We start from the raw sequence: 24877 nt of genomic DNA on the forward strand, positions 1-24877 counted from the left end.
TGCTAATGAATGAAATACTAGCAAGGACCCTTTGAAAAGAGAATCCACCAACCTCCTATTAGTTGTAGTGTCACACCAGAGTAGGGTAATTATCCCTGCGATTTCTTGACTTCTTGCTCCGGTGCTTTGAAAATCTGCTCTCTCTCTCCTCTCTCCTTCCTCTTGGTATCCCTCCGCCTACCATGTGACTGCACTCTCCGAAGAAGCTGATAGAGCTTACTTTTGGGGAAGGGATTATATTTCACTTTTGCATGATTAGCATGCTAGGGTTTTTATTCGGGGTAGGTCTTATTTTCGGGGAAACACTGTATGTTATGTGCTACATGCTGGTTCCAGGGTAGGGTAAGAAATCCTATTGACTAGGCCACTGTCACTAAAATTGATAAACTGCACTTACCCTGTTTCCCCGAAAATAAGACAGTGTCTTATATTAATTTTTGCTCCAAAAAATGCACTAGGGCTTAATATCAGGGGATGTCTTATTTTTTCATGAACAACAATCAACATTTATTCTTAAACAAAAAATCAACATTTATATAAAAATAGTCATGTCATCACAATCTGGAACATTATAGCTCTCCTAACACTGAAATACATCATGAATTTGTTGTGATATTCAAGAACAAAAATCAACATTTATTCAAATACAGTCATGTCATAATCTTCTTGAATATTGGCCCCAATTTCTCATGTCTAGCAATAGCGCTTTCCTTAAATGAGTACCTCTTGTCCTTGTATTTATATATATTGTAGCTTATTTTCGGGATTATATTTTGAGCATCCTCAAAAATACAGAAAGCATGCTAGGGCTTATTTTCGGGGAAACAGGGTACATACAAAAATAGATTCTAAACAAATATATGTATTTATTAGTGACAATATTATATTAGGGCATTGCAGGAATTCACAGGTAGTGAAGTAGAAGACTAGGTTTAGTCGCAACTTCAGTCTTAAACCTGTATCTCTATATCTCTATACTGCTGCTTAATCTCAGACCTATTAGCAGACTTATGGCTGGACTCATCAACCTTAGTCATATCTGGGTCATCTGAAAGTTTGTTTGCTCATCTATTTCAAGCATTTAGCACTTCAAGGATAGTGTAGGTACTAATTGCTTGCCTTGAGGTGGTTGAGAGGTGGGCAGCACCTCTGGCCATTCCTGGAGTCATCTGTTCCACGTGTATGATCTACTTTATTTGCCTCTTTCAGGTACAGCGTAGAAACACTACTTGCACACAATCACAAAAGGCAGTAAAGTATTAGTAAAAGTGTGACAGTTCTTTCTGCTCTGGACCTACACTGAAACATCCAGCATCCAATGTGCATTAGGCATTGAAAGTATTGGAGTATTTTTATTCTTTTCTTCCCATTGATTCTTTTATGCCGCTAGAGAACATTGTGGTAACAAAAGCACGCAGACAGCCCTATGCCCTGCAAAACTAAGCTAGTGATCATAAGTTTTTACACACAGATGACATATAAATGTCAGAGAAGGAAGAACAAAAAGAAAAAATTGGAGAGCACAATTCAGCCTACAGTGGACAGATTAGAACTCATTTTTCTTTAGTTCAGTTGTCATGAATTACTGAACACAACAGCTTCTGTGTCACACTTGGGGAGACAGGGCCTCTAGGGGGCGCTACGGCTTGCACAGAAGTGGTGTGAGCCCTGAGAAGGGCCAAGGCACAGAGTCTAAACAGTAACCAGGTCTTCTTCAGAGCCTCTGATGATGCGGATGTTGACGCTGGTTACGGCCAGGTTGCGGTCCTTGGGCACACCAAGGTGGGCAAAAAACGGTACCAAATCACAACCCAGAAGGATAGTCTAGGAAGGCTAGGGTCAAGGCTGGTAGCAAACAAGGGAGGTCACACGCCAGGGGTCAAATACCAGGCTTCCAGGAGACAGACACCAGTGACACAGGGGCCACAGGAAACACAGGAGACACTGGAAGCAACAGGAGGCACAGGTGACACAGGAATATGCAGAGACAGACAGGAACACTGGAACATCACGGGGGAAAGTGGCTGGGAACCAACAGACTGGATAACAAGGGTTTAGCACAAGAGCTGGACAGGCAAAGCACTGAATTAGCCAACAGGTGTACAGGAATTAGCTCAACAGAACTAGGGGCTCGGCACTAATGGAGACACATTACATGAACACTGAGTGCAGTGTCTGAGCTGTCCAAACAGCCAGGGATGGTTAAGAGGCTATTTGCTGATTGGCCATTGGATTGGACGGAACTGATAAAGCTTGGAAACAAAGGCACGCCCAGAGTCAGAACTGCCTTCATGCATAGGAGAGAGGCGTCTACGCCGCAGTGAGGAAGAGGTAAGTGTGACATTTTGCATCATGTGAGTAAGAAGATCCAAAAATATACATTTTGTTTTTGAATACCTCTTGGGCAAATAACATGATTGATATGAATGCAGCTCATATAACCATAATTGACCTTTAAACAGGTTTAAAACCATTACAGTACTAAGGCTGTCCTTAGTGTTTCCTACATAAACACTGTTCAGTTTGTAGCTATGTAGCTGTTCAGGTTGTTTGGTTTTTTTTTTAATTCTATCAAGATGCTGCAAATTGATTTTTTCCACCAGGGATTCTGTGAGAGCCCCAGCAAACAAAAAGGACATGCCAAGGCAATTGTTGGTATTTAGAGACCTTGACTTAAACTAAGCTACCAAAAGCTAATTATGCCTTGCGAGGAAGCAGCCAGAGAGTTCATTTTGTACAAACTACTGGGATCTTGTAGGTCAATTATTACATGGGTATGACGCACACGGATTGAATTGATGTTGGAGAGTTCACAACTAGTCTGCTTTAATCAGAATGGCATTGCCTGTCTAGGAACTGAGGGGCACTAGGGATCTAAAGTCTTACCCTCCAGTCGTTGCTGATATACCTATCTTATTACTGCAGACTAAGGGAAATATGTGCAGACAAACAAACAGAAGAGCACTAAAGAAAAATGAAGTCAGTTTGGAAAGCCTCTGGCTTATATGTCATTTTTCTCCTCCTCTAGTATGATCCCTTTAATAATACATCCATCACTTGATGCCACGGTCGTCTTAGTTTTACCCAGCAGCTATTCTTCTCTTCGTAAAGTTTCATCTAAATTTATCCACAAAGTCCTGTTTTAAATCTCTTATCAAACCACGCTCTTCACATATAAATTCTCCTTATTTTCAGCTTCTGCTCTGACTATAGCACTGAATCATACCAGAAATCAAACCACTATTCCAATATATATATATATATATATATATATATATATATATATATATATATATATATAAATATATATTGGAATGCTTACATACTGGAAGGAAAGCCTGTCCCTGTCCTCATTCCACGCTTCATTATCTGCATGTCGAATTTGTAGGCTTTCTATATATCAAACCAAATGACAAAAGAAATACTGTTAAATGTCACTTTACATGTCTAGGTTTCTGTACATGTCTAAAACTATAACAACTATAACAACATCAAGTGTAACAATCAATTACATTGAAGGAAGGTGAATACTAAAGATATATCTAAGTGTGGGATTGATTGGGGCTGTTAAATACATGCACAGCAGTATTTATGTAGTCTGATAGCAAAATTCAAATTATTTTTTATAAACCAAGAAAAAACACATTACCAACCATGCTGGAGAGGTAAAGCAAAATAATTTCAGCTAGAGGAGACTTTACACTATACCCTCCAAAGAGGTGTACAGAGCCAATAAGAAATCACCAGAAGCCTGCTCTATATATCTCATGACATGATCATGCTAGCAGTGCCTAATGTATTTCTTATACCCAGTAAAGACAGATCCTCCTGACTTCATTTTGTGAGGAGTTTGTCGGATCCTGCTAGAAATCTTTAGGAGGGCTTCCTTGATTATTATATTAAGAAATGTATGTTTAAATATGGTATGGGGAGACAGGCACCCTAATAGGGGACATTTAAAAGAATGGCAACTGCTATATAATTCAGTAATTAGTGTTAGTACATAAAGTGCAATGGGCAGCCTCCAGGCATACTAGCTCTAATCTACTCATTGCTTTATATGTTCTTTTATAAATTTAGGGACCACGCTTTACAGGGGACCTTGACAAGCATGGCTTCCACATATAATAAAAAATGTATGCAACTAAAACCTGTTTTTAATATGAGAAGTTGAGATGGTATCTTTTGCAGGATGGCTGGAAAGTGCTGTGAAACATTATGTAGTTTGTTGTGTGAAAAGCCCTGTCAAATGCCTTAGAAGCTAGTTATGGATTGTTCAAAGCATTTTTTTTTTGTTTGCTTGTTGTATTTGCTGTGCGGAAATGCAAGGGGTCTTCAGCTGCCATTGTGCTGTGCAAGGCTTTTGGTTCCTGCACCTTTATGGTAAAATTGGAAGCCTCTGGTCATATATTATAGACTATGGCTGATCATAGACCTGCTATAGAAATGTTTACTTCTAAAATTCTAATGTCCTCAGCTTTGTACAAATTGTCTAGAGGCAAAACAATATTAGTATAGTTTATACTTTATTAGCATTGTTTGCAGCACCCCTCACACACATTCCTGTAACCCCCCACCTACTCTCCCAAGTTTTCTCTTTTGCTACTTACAGGAGTCAGTGTCCTTCAGTTGTCCATACCACCTGGCCAGGAAATTTAATCAGGGAGAACATCAGGCAGCAGCAAATGGATGGGGCACACTTCAGGTAGGGAGTCAGGCAGCTGCAAAAATTAGACATAAAATCACACATGCTTAGGTTTCTTGGCATTTCACTAGTAGGGACAGTCAAAAAAGACAAGTAAGCCTAAAAATGAGGTGAAGGTGCCATACATTGACAGCAATCTGTAGATTATGAGCGTTGCTAAAGTGATAGTTGGTGTTGAGCTGTAGATGCTGATGTGACATCCACCTTCCCCTCTTACCCGCATTCACCTCCATACTGATTTTCCTCCCATTTTTCTTCATTTCTTCTTCTACTTCATCTCTTACTCCCTACCAACTTCCTCATACACTCCCCACCCACCTGCTCATACACAAATACATAATATATGTTATGGAAAGAATAGTGCCCTAAATCATATTTGCTCTTCCTCCAGTTCCTGGCCTGGGAAGCCCCACAGACACATTTTTTTTAACTTTTTTCAAGCCGGGTCTGGTGCCAGTGCTCACCAGATGCCAGTCCCCCATTCTAACGTTGCATTCTTCACCTATAGAAAGCCCCTTCTCTCAGCCTCAGGAGACTGGTTGCATTGTCCTAACACATGGTGGCCCCCAAGACATATGTGCGCAAAGGATGATGTCTGGCAAAGGACTGACAGAGAACCAGGAGCCCACAGATAATGTCTAGAGTCTAGCAGAGGCAAGTCTGAAGACAAAGTAGAGTCGGGGTCACAGGTAAAGATCGGTCCAGCCAACGTACGATCACAGAGTCAGCAACAGTAAAATACTAACAACTAAAAAGTTTAACTCTACAACAGGCAACTGTACAGAGTTTTTCCATTTTTTTTAATGGGTGAAAACAAACATTACTGCAAGTAACATATGTGTTATATTTTGGTAGAACTGAAATTAAGTACATTTATTCATTTTAGTTTTTTATGGCTACTTTTTTTATGGTTCCAGATTTGTTATGAGTTTATGTAATGCTATATTATATACAGATAAATATGTCTAATTTCTAAATTAGATCTATCTATTCTTTTTTATAAAAAACCTTTTAGGATAGAATTCTAAAAGTGAAGCTACCGTCTGGGCACATAATAACATTTAGATAATTATAAGGCTTAAATCATATCGCTTGTTTCTTGGTTTGACTTTTGTTACTCTAGGTAATGGAAATATAACATGACCAAATTATAATGAATAGGAAAATTGGCCCATGTATTGCGCAATTCATGTTTACGTACACACTGTGGTTCCAAATAAACGCGTCAGTCTCACTGTCCACCCAACTATATTACACACATAAATGGAAAAGTGGGGGGTGGAATTACAGCTCGTGCATCATCAGCTGTGAAATATCCTTTTTTTTCCTAATTGTTACTGGTTCCTTTCTGAAGTGCTGAAATGTGTTTTTTAGTTATTTTAAATAGCAGATGAGTCAGAATTTAATGAAAAGGTAATTGCAGCTTATATTGCGAACACATTTCAGAAACACTATAAAGGGCTGACATTTTAGAAGAATTAATTTATTCCTAATCCCATCCCCAAATGTTATTACAGGGGTTTATTTTAGATGCCTAGCAAAATATACAGTAATTAAGTATATTCCTGTTTGTGGGCTTTTTACACAGATTCTAATTTGTTTAGGTTTATGTAATGTTTTGTCACATATTGTCTTGTATAGATAATATACAACATATACAAAAAAATATCTCTTCGTAATTATTCCAAGGAGGCACACCACCAGAATAAAACTGACAACAATTTACTTAACAGTTTAGGAATTTACTCAGAGTTCAGAAAATTATAAGAAATTGTAGTGCATTTGTGGCGAAAACTTTTTTAAGTTTTAGAAAAGGAAATTTTTTTTTATTCTACTTTGTGTCCCCTTGCGTAGACTCTAGTCCCACCCCAACCTACTTGTACTTTTGACCATTGCCATTAAGGAAGAAAACACAAGGAGATCCAAATGTTTTTAGGTTAGGTTTATCATGCAGTCTACTTTGGGGAAAAAAATGTGTTATGGATAAATAGAACAAGAGTTATAGTTAAGTGTGTGTCTTTAAAGCTGGTATTTAGTTATCTAATGTTCATTATAATTGTGAGTATCCCATTACCTTTATTATTCGTATTATCGTTTTGTCAGTGCTTTACTACTTTGTGCTATACCATGAACAAAAGAACTTCAAAAGTCCACAGGAGAAAAAGTAACAGGAGCCAGTTAGCTGTACTGCACTGCTCATGTGTATAGTATATTGATAGGAGAAGAAAGCGACAGGGAGTAGTGCACTGCTGCTCCTTCACTGTCCAGTTAAAGATTAAGGTAATGGGAAATGCCTAGATTTATTTATTACTTTATTTTTACATTACTGCAGTGGAGAAAAAGTAGGCGCCCTGATCAGCATGGCAAAGCTGTGCAAATCATCAGAAATGTATCTGCACAAATCCAAGTAATAAAGATCTTGTAATTGTTTTTCATCTTTGTATTTACCTGTTTGTCTTTTTTTATTATTATTATTATTATTATTATTATTATTAAGTGCTTTGAGATCAGATATGTTTTGGCTGGTGGTTAAGTTTTTGGATGGTAATTTGGTGAAAGCAGCAAAGGACAGCTGCAGTCTTCTAGTTTGTTCTCCATGCTAGATGCCATGTGACGCAAACTACCAGCCCCACAAACAAATCCATCGCTTTAGATTTTGTTTCTCACACTTTGCTGTTTTAAATTATATTATAAATATGGGACTTTTTAGACATCAACAAATCTTTATATTGTTTAATACAGATAACATCTTTAATTACAAGTAAATTATGTTTAGTGATGCAAACAATACACAGACGTATTTTCCATCAATTAATATGCCTTTATTGAAATCATGTGATGTCATCATGCTTTGGTTAACACATTTCAGCTAATTCACTTGTAAATCAGTATCTACATTGCATTGTGGCTTTTATATTCACATTCTAACTTCTTCAGGAGTGTCTTAAGGCAAAGATAAATATGTACATATTTTTATAAAAGCATATGAAGCTTATTGAATATAACAACAAAACTAAACTAAATGACAACGAATGTTTTACTTACATATGATGTCAACAATGGAGATCGACTAGGCCCCTTCCATGTAGACCAACCATATTTACCAACAAGACATGTATATAGGAGGAAAGGGGGAGCAGGGCAAAATTAGATATGAAACAACCAATGGTTTCAATATCTAAAGGCACAAAAGAAAGAAAAGAAAACAGTAATACATCTGCACTGCTGTATGATGATGTTCAGTTCTCTAGAATTATAAGCAAGATTCCCCTTTGGGTCAGTAAATAGGTAAACTGTCATATCCCTAAAATATACAACTTTAGAGCAAAAAAAAAAAAAATAAGGTCCTTTGATTACTCAAATGGATATAGCTTGCCTTTCATTAATGGATGAATGTTCATGTGGCAGACACTATTTAGGAGTATCTTGAGGAGGCTGTGCTTTTTACCAGCAGAGTCGGCTTTCTATGCCTGACGTTTTTGAAGGCTGACCTTGGATTTATATTGAACAGTATCTTTTGCCTATATCGTAGACATTCATCCAGTTTTATAAAACCCTTTTTTGTCTTAGCACTTAGTGTGTATGATCACCATTACTTTCTAATCACGCTCATGCTATCCATCCCGAAACATGTCAGGTAGATATGATAGACAAGCACTTTTGTGTAACATTATTGTTATGTGGTGTTACCCTTGCGTACAATGTATGTACTGTGCTCTATGATGGCACAAATTTGATGGTGTATGTTGAATATGTTTTTAATGTTTTTTATTACATTTTGGATCTTTTAAGTAAAACTATCCAGGAATTCCCCATTTTTTAACCCTTTCTATCTGTTTGGATAAGCAAGGGTCCTTTTTCTTTTGCTCTAAAGATGTTCAGTCCTGACCAGTCCACCATTTATTCAAAAAATATAGAAAAAACATAGCATTAGCAAAGCTATAGTAACACTTTGCCGAATTAATAGCATAATAAAAATGTGCCAAATATCTGCAGGGGACCTGATTAAACAATTGCATTGCATAAACTCTTTGTGACACAAGGGAGTAAAAATATTATGGTTGAATTACCAAGAAATAGAGAACATTAAGCACTAACTAAAGTCAGGAAATGACAAATGTAAGGAGTTAAATTTGCAAAGTTACTTGGTACTACTAAATATATTAATAAACTTATTTATAGCAACTATAGTTATATCTTTTATAAAAAAAAAAAAGGTGACATGCAATTGAAAGTACAAAAAAAAAAAATTAGTCATATGTAGAACAATAGTGCGATTGTACATTGAGTACAGATCACTATAGTATTGTAATTTAATTAAATATTAGATATTCTACTTTTATATTACAGATAAAATAGTGGTGAACTTCATGCAAATACTAAAAACACCAACAGGGACAGTTATGTATTAATTAACATAATAATTTTTCTTTTTGAATGTATTTTTAATAAAAATTTTGGTAGTACAAAAGTGTAATTTTCATTATTTTCTATGGCTTTGGGCACATTTAATAAGATTCCATGGAAAAACTTATGTAGTGCACTGGAATGGAATAAAACCCCAACTATAAATGCATGAGCTAGACACATGTGTCCTAAATAAAAAAAAAAAAAATGTGAAAGGAGCAAGCGGAAGGTTGTATAGTAAGTACAGTTTAAAATTTGTAAACAGTAGAATGATACAGGATATGAGTTACCTCGTCATATGATTTTCTATAATTCCAACAGCAATTCCCTGCCCCTTCAGGTGGTCAGATTATTATTATATTAGGCATTTCAGTGAAGGACCCACTAAGCAAGCCTTAACATAAACATTTGTATTAAAATATGGTTTTACTTAATGGTATGGTTGCCTAAATTTGACGTTAGGTTCATAGGTTTATGAATCAAAATTCCAAAGTTGTACATTCTGAGCTTTGCTGAAAGTTGGAGTAACTTGTTTTTTTTTATTTTACAAATTCCTAATATTTTTAGCACAAGGGTTAGTGGTAGGAAAGACAGCATCCAGCTTGTGTAGAATAGGAGTGTGTGAAAGAAAAAAGGTAATGTGGGAATTCGCCTCCAATACGATTCCAAAACTATAAGAATGCAAATATATTGGATGGGATATTGGATATTGAAACTGGATGGGTTCAAGATACCTGCTGCAGCTTCTAATTCTTGTTGCATGTGAGTCACAGTATGGGAAAGTACTGTACATATAATAACTAATGAGGCTGTCAGTGATCATAGAGTTAGTGTGAAGGTTATAAAACACATTCTTCCAAAAGTTGTTCAATGCAATGTTTAACAGACATGAACATTTTGATCCTCTGAATCCAGACATTCCCAGCACCGCCCAGATACAGTTAAAAGCATTCAGTGACATTTGTCAGGGCACTTCTACTACTATAAGGGGTTTTCAAATTTAATGTTGTGGTAAATCCTCCCCTAAAAAAGTTTTCACTGGAAAAGGTGACAATAGTTTATTGCTGGGAATAGTTTGGGAAACATTGTGTTCTCTACTGTCTGGAAAGAGAAGGACAGGCTTGAGGGACCCCACTGCATTGGTATACAATAGAACAATGGTGTTTGTTAGCAGACAATCATCAGTAATCCCACTCAGGCGATTACTAATGACCTCCTTAATGACCTAAAATATGAATTAAGATAAAAAAAAAATTACTTTCAGCTGGTTTGTGATATCAATCACATTTATTACTACAGTGGTGAGTTTAATATGCATTTGGCAAAGAATTAAGCCAAGCATAAAAGTGGTGCGAACATTTTTGACCTCCTCAATGACACCTGTACAAATCACAAAATAATGTTTCAGCCAGTAAATAGCAATGTGTAAGATAATCTAGAAAGATCTAGTAAACAAAAAAATGTTGGATGTCCACTCAGGGCCACCATTGGGAAAGGGATGAATGGGGTACTTCTGCACTGTGCTGGAACTTTGAGAGATTGGGAGGAGATTCCAGGAAATTTACGGGCTTAAAATTGTCTAATGGCAGGCCTGTGTCCACTGCTGTCATGTCTACAGTTCATATTAGCCTTTTTTTTTTGCCGCATCTGTTCTATAAAATGCGCAGCTTCACACAGCTTTACATGTTTTATTTTTATCTTGTTTCAATGTTAATAGCTTTATTTGCATCATTATCATCTAATGTCATTTTAAACAACACCTGCTTTACATAGCTAACCAGCAGCTACAACATCATTAGTGAATATAAAAGCAGCCCGTTTGTATAATTTTTTTATGAATTAACTAATTAAAATTTCATCCAGGTAGACAATGTAAAACACACAGACACAGTATGCTTTTTATGATATCAAAAAGTTCTGTTTAAGCAGCTATTTACACAAAATTCTAATTTTCTTAAATACCAGAACTTTGATTACAATTCCGTTGCATGGGTACTGTAGTAATTAAATAATGGAACATTTTGCCTTTGTGAGCAATTGTTCAAACAGTTATGCAATTGACCTTTTATGTGAACTGGCTATTTTATTTTATGGTTAAAATTTCAATTTTGGTTTTACAAAACAATAGGACTTTCTAAAACAAAAAGAAAGAAAATATACTTTTACATATTGTAAATGTAACCATTTTATTTATTTATATTTTATTGCACTTTTGTTCACAGAAGATCTAGGTGACTTGGCTATTTGAGATGTCATATCCAGGACTGCATAGAAAGAATGGACCCAATCACCTGCTACAGTCAGGTGAGAGTACTTTGGAAACCTCACAAACACTTTTAAAACTGTGTACACTCTATAGGAACTCTCTGAACAACCAACCAAGCTTAAACTTTAACTTTTGGACTGTCATGTCCCATCGCATGTTATATTCCGATTGTAATCTAGGAGGCTCTATGTGTCTGATAGCAGACTTTGTAATACTCACATAATGCCCTTTATATTAGTGGTGAATTGGGAGAACGTTTCCTACTATAGTGGTGTTCTGAATGCCACCCAAAAAAAAGCAAAAATTGATCTCAGGTGTCACAGTGTCTCCCATATTTGGAAGATACAGTGCATTGACAAGCTGCTAATTTCAGCAGACCAGTTTTACTATACTGAATATTGGATTGCTCATTATTTGACCATTGAAATCGAGCGATTGGAAGTGAAAAATGGATGTAGGCCATGAGACTCTACTGGGGACTTGATTGTACATGAGAATATATTTGCATCATCATCTGTAATCAAACCAAGTAAAATGTTACCTATTGAGTATTATTATTTACTAATAGATTATTGGGAGAAATAAACTGAACGCATTGGATTTTTTTTGTATTATTGTTATTATTTTCTGCTAAGTGAGGCTATTTATAAAACCATGATATTTAATGATTTTGACATCACTTTACAGAATTCTGATGCTGTCTTTTTCCCTGTTGGAAAGATTGTTCTTATGTTCCTGCCCTCTCTGATTCCTGGCACCTAGATAGGAAATAAGAAAAGAATCTCCCCCAAGGAGGATGTATACAACAACTTGGTCCTAAAAGATGTTCTACATTGATGTTTCCATTTTATACTTCCTGTTTTAGCTAGCATCATTGAAAAAGATGGCTAAAATAGCATAGGTAAAAATAGTAGTTAAAAGACGTTCCAAGCTATTTACTTAAACAAATAAATGTCTAAGTGCTACCTTAAATAATTACACCAATAGATACCAAATACAACAGCTTCTGTCTCTGTCGCAATGGAAGGGTGAGTAGTTCTGAACAGTTAAAGCTCCATGATGGAGTAAAGATGGAATTTGCCTGCCTTACAACAAGTTTCTTTCCATGTAATATTATGGAGAATTAAAGATTAGATTCAGATTTGTATTTGGGTACCCTTTATATATGTGTATACCTCTGACCCCTAGTCTGTTTTGTTTATTCTGATCTCCCTGTCATCTTTTTGTGTTTGCTAACTGTCCTAAGCATCTCCAGATGTATTATTCTTGATTGCCTTCTTCTTGCCCTGAATTCTGCCTTTGCTATTATTTTGCCTGACTTTTGTGACCTTCAGAGACCTAACTTTATTGCATGTCAACCACTTTAGTTGGATTTCAAACTCCTAATTGGTAACAGCCACCAGACCTGAAAGCTAAAACAAGCTCATTACTCTGCTCTACTGCAAGAATACCAACCACCTCCAGTAGGACAGGGCTGAGGTCCATCAACCTACGCCGGTTGTTTTAGCATTAAACACAAAAAAAAAGGCCAAAACATAATACCAAATTTTCATGTAAAATGAACCTTGAAATTATATGTTTACAACTTTTATAGCTCCCAGTCCTTCCAATATAATTGTTTTGTGTTTCTGCCGATCTGTTCTTTTTAATTTAGAAAACCTACAAACAATGAGTCACAAAGTGTCTAAAAGTCAGTCTTGACCTTCACTAGCCTACTGCCTTTGACTGCCCAGTTTATAATACTTTACACCAGGGGCCAATTAGATCTGATAGGAGTAGGAAGAACAAGTAGTGTATATATTTGTACTTTGCCTTTTTTAAAAAAATACAATTATTTTTTGGGCTGTAGTATGACCTTTGTTAATATATTACCAGTGGGACATAGGAAGCTCTAGGGCTCTATAACATATGGCTATATCCCAGGGACCTTTAACTCTTTTATATTTATTTCTCTAAACTATTACAGGAAAAGAGGTATTAAGGTTGAGGTTTAGTCTCAATAATACCCACATTACGAACTTGGATATTAAAGTAATAGTCTGCTCGTCTTTGGACTAAACAGTTTGCAATTACAACTATACAATGAAGCATTCTATTTGCACAGGTTTTATTGTCTAAATATTACAAATCAAAGTGTTGGGACTGCAAAGCTTGACATACAACTGAGGGGCTTACAATGAACTTGACCTATTCAGTTTAATGCAAAGGTATCCATTTATGGGGGGTATCTGTTTTCAACATAAAAAGGCTATGGCTTCATTATTATTTTATTATATTTATAAAGCAGCAACATATTACGCAGCACTGTACAAATAATAGGAGCTGGAGATGACAAACCTGGATTTATACCAACTACAAACTATCACATAGGAAGAAAAGAGAACCCTGCCCAATTGAACTTACATTAAAGGATTTGGGGAGTACAAAGTACATGACAGATAGATGGGAGTAGTTATGTTCGATAGGTGGATGTTGGTCTGTAGGAGGGGGCATTCCTCGGTAAATGGAATTTGCTGCAGATGTGCCTAGGCAGTACCCACAGATAATGCTGAGTCTCTATGACTGGAAGAACTTAAATACAATGAATGCAAGGAGGGCAGGCCAAGCACAATAAGGCTGAGGATAAAAGGTTAAGATGATGTTAGATGTCCTCCAGCTGGGAAATAAGTGGATTCTATATTCTTTTTGACTTGCTTCTGTTTCTCATGCATACAGAGGCTCATAGTGTGCAGTGAAATCACAATAAGATATTTACAGTTAGGAGTGGAGCCTGTGCAAGACTGAAAGGAAGGCTAGATTTTGGAAAGCTTTAAACTATTTCTGGCTTTTTGCCTTAAGATGCCAGAGTAAAATAAAGAAATAGGAGATCTGTAAAGTACAGAAGACCAACTAAAATATTTCAATGTGCAGTTAATGTGGGTGAAAACATTTTTAGTTGCTACAACAAAATTTAAATTACTTTTATTCTTTAAGTCAGTGGTCCCCAACCTTTTGGAGCTTGTGGGCCAGTAAATGCACGGCCTTTAAACAACAAACATGCATGCACAGGGAGCTGTGTGTCACCCAGAGGGGAAGAAACTTCTTCCCAGAGTGAAGTCATGATACCAGAACCCACCCACTCTTCCATGGTGGTCTGAGCCTGCTATGGGTGAGTGGGTTGTGACCAGAGACAACCCGTCCACCGTCCTGCGATGTCTACGGAAGATGTGGTCCGCGGCTCTGGTGGACCGGGGGTTGGGGACCCCTGCTTTAAGTGCATCCAATGTTCTTCTCTTTGATTTTGTATAATACTTCAATAAAATACAACATCTAAAATCTGGGGAGTTTAGCAAATGTGCAGAGAATAGACATCAAGCTCCAAATTATAAGAGGTTACATTTCTTCATTGCCTAAACAGATAACCAGATAAATTGTGTTATACATTTCAAACCACCACCAGGGAGTTTGATAATCAGCTAATTATAATGAAAGACAAATTATGATTACATGCCCTGTAGAGGCATGTAACGTGTCAGACTCCCCAAGCAGTCAGAAGGAACATGTTTCATTTTAATGATAATCTGACAGTAAACAATGAAAATATCCTAAAGGAATGATCTGGGTTTATTCCTGTGCCCCTTAACAGGATGGAATGATTAGAATTCAGCTACCGTGTATCACACAGGCTTAGGAGCCCAGTATCATTTATTGGTTAGAAAACAAATGTCTGCTTCTGTGCAGAATATTCCCTAGGCACTGCTATAATTTAGATTGAAGCCTAACCTTTAAGAAAAATGATTAAGTGTGACAAGGGCAATAGGTGATTCCTGGATTCTTAAACATGCAATTGTTAGAAAACAAACTTATCTCCCTAATGAGAATACGGTTTTGGATCTTTCCATTGCAGGTCTTCTTTGATCTTGATTTCTTTCTCACAAAGAATTCTGCAGACACATTGTACTATGAGTGAATCAGTAATGACATAATTTACGTAAGAACATAAGCGGAATGTGTAATAATAATTAAAAAATCTAAAACATAAAAAATTCCACTGAGCACAGAAAATAAATGGTTGAAATAGAACACAGTGATGCCAATTAAAACACTGTTGCTGAAGCGGAAGTGAAAAGCTGCAGCCCACAGCAATCATTTAGGTTTAATTTCACACTTAAATATGCACTTAAAAAAAATTATCTTTGTTGCTATGGGCAATGACATGCTTTAATTGTAGATTATTTGGTCAGGTTGTCATAAATCAGATCTTGTATGTTCATAACCATAATAAAAATAATTACCTTGGCAATTCTAAAAACAGTCCACAGACTGTAAAACCCAGGCTATCCTCCTTTTCTCTACATAAAGGCCTAAAGTGTGTGTAAACCAAAAATAAGTTGAGTAAATGACATGCTTTATAATAACCATGCACCAGCTATGATAGGGACTTTCTGATAATGTAATGCCCTGGACAGCCTGGTCAATTACTTTTAGGAAAAAGTTGATAACCTACAGGCAGGATCAATTAAGTTACAGGGGGGACTCCTGTACTCCTGTATGAACTTTGCCTATTACTATATGTATTTGGTTATACTTTACCTATAGTTACATGCAAGTAAATAAATAATGAGTCTATATTTTCGCCTTTCTCAACCTTTTTAATATGGGGGAACCCTTGAGAAAAATTTTAGGAATTCTTCTTTCATTGCTGGCCATTGGGAAGAATGTCACCCTTATAGATCATTGGTGTCACTTAAAGTTAACTGTGAAGCAAAAATTTCTCATTGCTCAAGGAGCCCCTAGCAACCTCTGAAAGAACCTTAGGGTTCCACACCACCCTTGTTAAGAAAAACTGGTATATTCATTAATGTAGGAATTTCAGCAGACAGAGACAGGCATTGCATAATAAAGTAAAACTTTAATGATGGCAATAGCCTAATGGAGTAGTAAGGTAATTTCAGACCCACTGTGAATCTTCAATTTGAGTAAATTCGAAAGGTTTGACACCACAGATATGTCAGGTCTTTAAGATCCCAAAATGTGATAAATGTAAACTAAATTAAATCAGAACCTCAAACAGCTCTATTAATAGTTAAAATACATGTAAATGTGACAACCTGTGCCATGTTTACCCTGTGGCTTTTAAATGTAAAATATATAGAGAGCTCATTTTACAATGATTGTGTTACCATTCCATCCACAGATCATCTACTCAGCAAGCTGCAGCATCACCTGCATCAGTGTAGCTGTGAATTTTCCACAGTTCTCTGCATCCCCTGCACAGAAACAGAGGCTGTGCACAACCTATGTTTCTGTGCAGGGGATGCCAAGAACAGTGGAGCATTCACAGCTACAGGGATGCAGGTGATGCTGCAGCTTGCTGAACACATGATTTGTTGGTGGAGTGGTAACAAATTGACAGCTTTAGGGTTTTTTAAACTTTTATTTCTCTAAAATGGTTTCACTACAGGTTTCTCATGTTGGGTTACCGACAACGAATAAACAAAATAAAATACTTTTTCATGGTTAGCTCACTTTATCTGTCTGAGTCACAGAGGTGACTTTCTGTGCAGGAATAACATGTTGGCAAGGAGCCATCCCTCACTCCTCTGGGCCGGTCTGCATTGCCAAAAGATCTTGAATCCTGATTTTTTAATATAATAAATTCTCTGAAATTCTCAGTTACAAGATCCACAAAATGAGGACCTCATCACAAGGAGAGAGTTGATTGCTTGCTTTGGCTCTTTTGCTTTTACAAGAAAAGAACTGAGGATTACATGTATTGTTACAACATGTACAGAATTGTGCACAATTCTGTACATATTGTAACAATACAATCATTCAAATATAATCCACCAATAATGTACACACACTAGATACGATCATTTGAACAATGCAGGAAGTGACATGTAAAGGAGAAAGTGTACTGCAGAACCATCCATGATCACCGAACGACCGCACACACAGCGACAAACCTGGTTCGTCGGCGTAGTTATGCACTTTTTTTGTTAATGAACATCGGACGATTTGTTTCCGACGATAATTATTGCAAGTGTGTACGCAGCTTTACTTGTTCCCTTGTTAATCTGTCTTCCCTGTTATATGATGTTCTACCTACCTCAGCCATGATATTTCTTCAATGTATTGACAATTATAGCTGTGATGTTTTTTTATTTTTTTTTTCCTTTTTTTGTTCCTTCTATGGCAATGCCTCTGTAAGGAACTTGCCTGTCCAGCGAGCCTGCGGCGTCCCTGGGGATCTCAGCCACAGAGGGAGACGCCGCTGCAGCAGGCAGCGTGGCCAAGGCTGCTGCTCTGCTTGCAGCGTGTCTCTCTCTGCAGGTGAAGGGAATCAGTTCTAGCCTAACTACTGTTCGGCCAGGCAGCATCCCTATGGACGTGAACAGAGAAAGTCTTGTTCTCAGCACTCCTGCGGATGTGCAAAGTAGGACACGTCCCAGGGAAGAGGTGCACGCTACCACGCATGCCTCTTGTTCCCCCCCGGGGCGAGGCACTTGGCTGCCTCGCCACGGGGCGGGACATAGTTACTTTGATTGGCCGCAGGGGATTCAGTTATCCTGCAAACAAATGGCGCCAGGTGGCGGAAGGTTATTGGGCACTCTGGCAACCTGTTGTCGTTAGCAATAGCAATCCGGTCTGATACCTGATTCTGCCTAAACTCCGCCTGCCCTGACCTTGGATTGTTTGTGACTACCCTTGCCTGCTGCTTGTCCTGACCTCTGATTGTTCCTGACTTCCTTTGCCTTACCCTTCTGTACCACGCTTATTGGACTGATCATCTGTGAATAACCCTTGTCTTGTTTTATGACGACAATAAAGCTTGATAAAAGGATTCCTGGAGTTGGCTGTGGTTTGTGTGCCCAAGCGCATTACAGCCTAATTGTGTGTCATTTTGGAATAATCCTTCCTAATGCTTCCCTGTTTCCCTTTTTTCCTTCAAATCTTTAATTAAAATAAATCCATAAAGGTTGATGCAAACCTATGTCTTATTGAGATTACAGAATCAGTATTCTACAAAAGACATTGGACCCTCTTCGCTGTACGCCTTACAAGCTACCCCCAGCCTTGCTGTTAGACGTCCTTCAGTAATTAATTCATAATATGGAGAATGCAGCGGAAACAACAAGACTATAGTAGACATTCAAGAAGGAAACCTGGTACCACCAATGAATTCCCTAAAAATGTATTTGAAAAGCCAGTAAATTCAATAAAATCCAATTAAATCATAAATATATATTTAAGGTGAATCTACCAAATTTTTGTGTATGTATATGTCATGAGAGCAGTAAAGGAATTGCCATTGTATGTTTACTTCTGAATGTGCTGTATCTGTCTGTGTCTGACTTCAGCATGTTTAAGTCAAAGCCCTAGAAAGACAGTGCTGTAAATAAATGTCAGAAAAATGTCTTATCTCTATACTTGTCCTGGGTCAGTGACACTCAAGTCAGTTATCAGTATGACAGTTCAGGAAAGATAATCTATATTATTCTTTAGGATGTTTTTAAACCAAGGAATCAGATTGTATTAACTGGTTTTTAACCTTGATCAATTCTAATTGTGATGTACTTAAATCAAATCCATAATTGTAGAAAAGAAATACTAGAGAATGGATAAAAAGTTAGAGAAATACTTTACTTTGAATCTGTTTGCTTCAGAATGGCTTTGCCTAGTTTACCCAATAGGTAAATTTTAACATGTTCAGTAAAATGATATTTAAATAAAAGTGCTAGGAAACTTAGTCTTGCCAGCACTTTTTAATTTAGGAATCATTACTTTCCTTTATCCCCGGGGTGTCATTGTATTTGTAGAAAGATTTTTCTACTAAATGTGGTCTATAATGATGAAAACAAATATCCAATAATATCACACTAAATACTTTTTTATTTGTAACATTTTATAAATCTTAATTATCAAAATAATGGCGTTTGTTAATACTTTCTGCTTTTATTTAGGGTAAAATTATGACATTCTTTGTATTTATAGAAAGTACATAATCATGAATGATATAATGCAAACAGGTAATATAAACTAATAGGCTCTAAATAAAGTAAAATAAAAAAAGTTACGACAATTAAAACATTTTACTAATATAACTACAGACGACTAAATGTAATTGGCTGTTAGAAGTATTTTCAGTTCATAGTCATCCACACTGAATAAATAATATTTTGTATGTCTCATTTTGTTAGTATACATTGTGCAGATCAGACTTCCACTAAGTGCTATTTAAAGAAGAACTTTTACTTGTCACCATTTATATAATAAATGTGATAGTGTAAGTCAATGCAACCCAATATTACACTTTGCAAATTTTACTTATCTATCTTGCCCTAATCTTCTCTTTTATATATGATTGTTAAGTGGACCTGTAAAATATAGAGGATTTAAAAACAGAACATTGATACATATATCATGTATTTATTTAGGATTTTTTTTTTATTACAAATACATTGCCAACAAGCTGTGCACATGACATTCAGAGAACATTTTTAAAATGTTTTTCTAAAAGGAAAACTTTTTAAACTTTTTCTAAAAGGAAAACACAGCATAAACTGTTTGCTTTCAGACACTTTCTCTCTGGTTGAAATCCTGGATGTCCCCTGGATGTGTTAATTTAACTTTGAGATGGTAAACTCAAACAACAACTTTTATAGAGAAGCAGCTAAGAACAGACAAGTTGGCATGAAAAGGATCATAGAGCTCCGCATCCTAGCTTTAAATCTATGCATGAATTATATGCAATACCTCATATGTTAGTAATTAAAAGGGAATACAAACATATTTTAAAAATATGTTGGACATTTTGCTGGTAGTCTGGTTTAATTGAGTTTGTCATGCCCAATAATGCCTTAATATATTTAATACTGTAGGTGACAATTTTATGAAATACATAAAACTTTATACATTAAATTATTTTTCTAAGTAAATCCTAAAAAATAAATAAATAATAAGACTTTAACATAAAACATCAGTTACTGCCAAAAATTTGTAATACCAGCAAATTATCTCTACATTGTGTCTGGAATTGGGGGCAATGGGGGTACATTAAACACCAGAGAAGGTATTTGTTTTTACTTTAGTACTTTTACAAAGTTACAAAATTGTTGAGCTGGTGGCTTATAATGATGAACCCAAAAATAAATATTGAACAGAAATAGTGCTGCTATAGCTGATCTATCTTCTATTTTGTTCCAGTGTCATCCAGAAGTACTGTATGCAGATTAGAAATTAAGATTTCAATCTGTTTTTTTAGTATGCATTCTGGTGCTGGGTCTGGTCATATTTAAACCAGAGACGTTTAATTTCTCCTAAACAGATTTTTGGAATGTATAGTTTTATTGTTACTATTTGCTTTTTTAATTTAAATCAAATAACAGCTTCCATGTTTCTCTGATTTCCTTTGCATTAACTCTAACATCTAACTCTTTCTGTGCCTTGGTTTTAGAAACCAAGGACATCAATCTCCTAAGAAACAGCTATTATAATTAAAACCCAAACAAACCTTCACATCTATTACAGAACTACAAGATTTATTGTGAAGGTGAAATAAAACAATGACAGAACATGTAATAACCACTAGTTCCACATCAGACAACCCAGACATGATAAAAGCATATCAATCCTGTTACAATCCAGTTATAAATGTGTTTTATCTGCTGCACATGCTCCTGCAGGGTATTCACTTGTTTTGTATGTTGTGATTTGTAATATTACAAAGCAATAAGTAGTGCAATGTATATGTGATCACACTTTACCCTACAGCTAGGAAAGCCATTTCAATGTGAGATCCTGCAAGCTTGTATAGGAGTCAGAGCAGAACTGATGTAAATGATGTCTGACAAAGTTCTCACAGTAAAATGAAATTGCTTTGAAGTATCAGAGAGGAAACATAAGTCTTCCATGCCCTCTGTGCCATGTCAGCATAGCCTGGGGATGTTGATTGATTGCTGAACAAAAGTCTCCACCAGTACAAGGATCTGATGATTTCTGCTTATCCCCCACGCTTCTTATTGGCGTCATGATGGGAGGAGTTCATCAAATAAAATAACAACATACATCCCAGTGGAAGAGATAAATAGGGAGCTGCCCCCGACCGCTGCCATCCTCTGTTTGCGCAGCAGCACCCAGCGCTAGTCTATTGCCGGGGATCAGCACCATGGACAGCTCCAGACTGCGCACCCTGGCTCTAGGCAGCTGTCTGCTGCTCCTCATCATTAGCTCTATCTGTGCACAGGATGACAGCTCAGAACTGGAGACCAGGGCACTGCGAGACTTCTACCCTAAAGATCCCCTTCCTTCCAGTGAGAAAGAATTGGTGAGTAACCCTAACCCATAAAGTCCAGCTGTGGTGTCAAGGTGAAACTTCTGCAACTGCATGCAAAATACCTTTTTACTGCAATGCTTTGCAATTTGTGGCTACAATTTTTTTCTGGGACTTGTAGTTCCAGAACAACCAAGTATTTCTCTGTATTCTAGTATCTAGCTCTTGTGTGGTTTAGGTAAGTAAACATTGTTGGTTTATTTATGTCTTTTGCAGCTGGGGGCTCTGCAGGAAGTCCTGGAGAAGTTACAGAGTAAACGAATGCCTTCATGGGAAAAGAAATTTGGACAAGTACCAGTGGTAAGCTAAAATCATAGGTTTTTGTTTGCTGCTTTACTGTTTATAGAAACTTCTACTTATGCCTATTAGACTGTTGCAAAACATACTGTCTGTGTATGCTGTCTTCTTTACAATAGCAAGAACACTTTCTTTGCTAGATTAAAAGCAAGGGTATATAACACATTAGGGTACATAAAAGACTCATATTGTTTTATTACACTGAAAACTAGGATGTGTTTTAATAATACATGTTTTGTATATTAAAACATACTGTCTGTGTATGCTGTCTTTTTTTTTACAAAAGAACACTTTATTGTCTGTGTATGCTATCTGTCTGTGTATGCTGTCTTTTTTTTTTACAAAAGCAAGAACACTTTATTTGCTAGATCAAAAAAAAGGGAATATAACACATTTGGGTACATAAAAGACTCATATTGTTTTAATATACTGAAAACTAGGATGTGATTTAATATTACATGTTCTGTATATTAAAACATACTGTCTGTGTATGCTGTTTTTTTACAAAAGCAAGAACACTTTATTTCCTAGATCAAAAGCAAGGGTATATAACACATTTGGGTACATGAAAGACTCATATTGTTTTATTACACTGAAAACTAAGATGTTATTTAATATTAAAGGTTCTGTATATTATAGTTGTTCTTGTTACTTGTGTTATATGATCAAATAATAATGTCTCTGTCTGATCGATTCAGATAATCAGCATGAATGCAAGACCACACAATAACATTTCTCTATATTCTTCACCAATACTCGTATTTACATATAGAATTCAGAACTGTATGTTTTCTAAATGTAAAACCTCCAAACAGAGGTTTGCTGTGTAAACATATATATATATATATATATATATATAGACATATAGACTGGCTAAACATATAAATATATATATATATATATATATATATATATATATACAAGGTTCAATGTTAAAATGTCTAACTGCTATTTACACACATCACAATATCCATTCAAGGTTTTCTCTTCAGCTTGCTGGTGGTGCAACAGGTTTCACCATGGAGAAGCATCTGTATGTATTCATACATATATTCATAATGACAAGAGTTATTACCAACAAAGCTCTATATGATGTGTTGAGTTATAAATAAACCTTTTTATAGCATGATAATGAATCTGTATATAAATAATGAATGTATGCATCTATAGTCTTAATTAAAAGTGATGTCTCTCTTCAATATAATTTATTTTCCAGTGTGATGTTGGTGAGCAGTGTGCAGTAAGGAAGGCTTCTAGGATTGGGAAATTATGTAACTGTCCCAGAGGTTCTGTTTGCAACTTCTTCCTACTAAAGTGTTTATAAGAAAAATGTAAAAACCCAAAGATGGACTGCAGAAGCGACAGGGCTGAGCACCAGCACAAGATCTGGAAAAGATGGGATTTGGTGACAATGATTTTTACATTAGTAAAATGATGTACAGCATCTGTTGTTATATTGTAATGTTCTTGATAGCCTTTCTGTGTGCACACTGTGCAGGTACAAATAAAGACATGCTCTCTTTTGTAAAGTGTTCTTTTATATTCAGTCTTAAGGAACCACTGTGCATAAAGATTCTAAAACCTACAACTACTGAAAGCCATTGTAAAGCAAAATGGGTTTGGATTTAGAACTTTTTATGTTCTCGGCAGTCTTATACTCATATTTTAAGGGGAGGGGATGTTGTAAACCAAGGACAATAACTAGCCAGCTCTTTCCTATTTACCGATTAAAGCACTGGAACCATTTACATATACTATATTAGTAAAAGTATAATTAAAACATTACACTTTCTAAGAAAAATTTAAAATATATAAAAATATTAAAAAAAAGGTTAATCACAAAGGTGAAACTGGATACGTTTGTGGGCCATGGTCTGGGTTAGGAAATGTGTTGATGGTATTTTTAACCTAAAGCACCATACAATGAAATGATAATGCAAAATCTGATTGAGGTAGGTCATGTGCAGGCCAGAATAAGGACATCTGCATGTCAAATTCACCTGCCAATGAAATCCAAGTAAGCTCAGACACATCTCAGCCAGATGTTGAACTAATCCACTGTAGCCCTTTCACTCTGCTAGGTGATTTAAAAGTATAACACAATGTTATTAAGTGTCTACCTAGACAATTCAATTAATTCATTTTTAATCAACTAAGTTCCTGCACTGCCTAGATTAGGGTTGTCCAGCTCCAGTCTTTGAAGGCCAGGGTTAGCATGTATTTCTCTAAGGGGTCTATTTTTAAAGCAGTGAATATTCACAGAAACATTCCATGATCCATGCATTTCAATGGCTAAGAATGATTCCCGACCATGGAATGTTTTAATGATTCACTGCTTTATGACTAGACTTTTAAGAGATAGCAGTAAAATTTACTACCGGTAATGTGAGGTCTACAGAGTCAGAAAATGGCCCTGACAAAAGGAATTACAGTATATTGGCCCATTTGTGGCTCCTGAGGTCTGGAGTTTGACAGGTCAGACCTAGATGTTGGAAAAACTAAAATTGATTGTACAGTCGGACTAAAAATGTGTATGTAAATCAATATATATCTGATTCCATGAACCTGTTACAACAGAGCGTCATACCACAGATGCTGCAATTGCTTCTGGATGACTATTGGTCAAAATCTAAAATATATGTTTATCCTAAAGAGAAATTTACTCCCCCATGTTAACATGGCCTACTATTTTAAAATCATACAGAATGGTCAAGTTGGCATTACTACTTACTCAAAAAAATGTTAGTTCTTCCTCCAAAAAAAAAGAATTAATGTGCTGTGGAAGAACACCTTGGAAGTATCTTTAAAGCCAATTTCCAGATTGTTGTGCTTAGAGGGAAATGCGAGAGATGTAATATAGACCATTCACATAGTTGCATTTTTTGCA

At 36.2% G+C, this 24877-nt stretch overlaps 1 protein-coding gene across 1 annotated transcript; it reads left to right on the forward strand.

The window, feature by feature from the left end:
* Positions 1 to 21454: 21454 nt before the first annotated feature.
* Positions 21455 to 23519, forward strand: LOC140322194 (cocaine- and amphetamine-regulated transcript protein-like). Its single transcript, XM_072398800.1, has 3 exons — positions 21455 to 21687; positions 21910 to 21993; positions 23207 to 23519. The coding sequence occupies exons 1-3, from the start codon at positions 21529 to 21531 to the stop codon at positions 23312 to 23314; spliced, it is 351 nt and encodes a 116-aa protein (XP_072254901.1). The 5' UTR covers positions 21455 to 21528; the 3' UTR covers positions 23315 to 23519.
* Positions 23520 to 24877: the final 1358 nt, after the last annotated feature.

This window comes from Pyxicephalus adspersus, chromosome 2, assembly GCF_032062135.1.
Source record: "Pyxicephalus adspersus chromosome 2, UCB_Pads_2.0, whole genome shotgun sequence".
Lineage (NCBI taxonomy): Eukaryota > Metazoa > Chordata > Amphibia > Anura > Pyxicephalidae > Pyxicephalus > Pyxicephalus adspersus.

Coding starts and splice junctions, on each gene's coding strand:
- LOC140322194 (XM_072398800.1), top strand. CDS start 21,529: ATGGACAGCTCCAGACTGCGCACCCTGGCTCTAGGCAGCTGTCTGCTG. Junction 21,688..21,909: donor CTTCCAGTGAGAAAGAATTG/GTGAGTAACCCT, acceptor TGTCTTTTGCAG/CTGGGGGCTCTGCAGGAAGT. Junction 21,994..23,206: donor AATTTGGACAAGTACCAGTG/GTAAGCTAAAAT, acceptor TTTATTTTCCAG/TGTGATGTTGGTGAGCAGTG.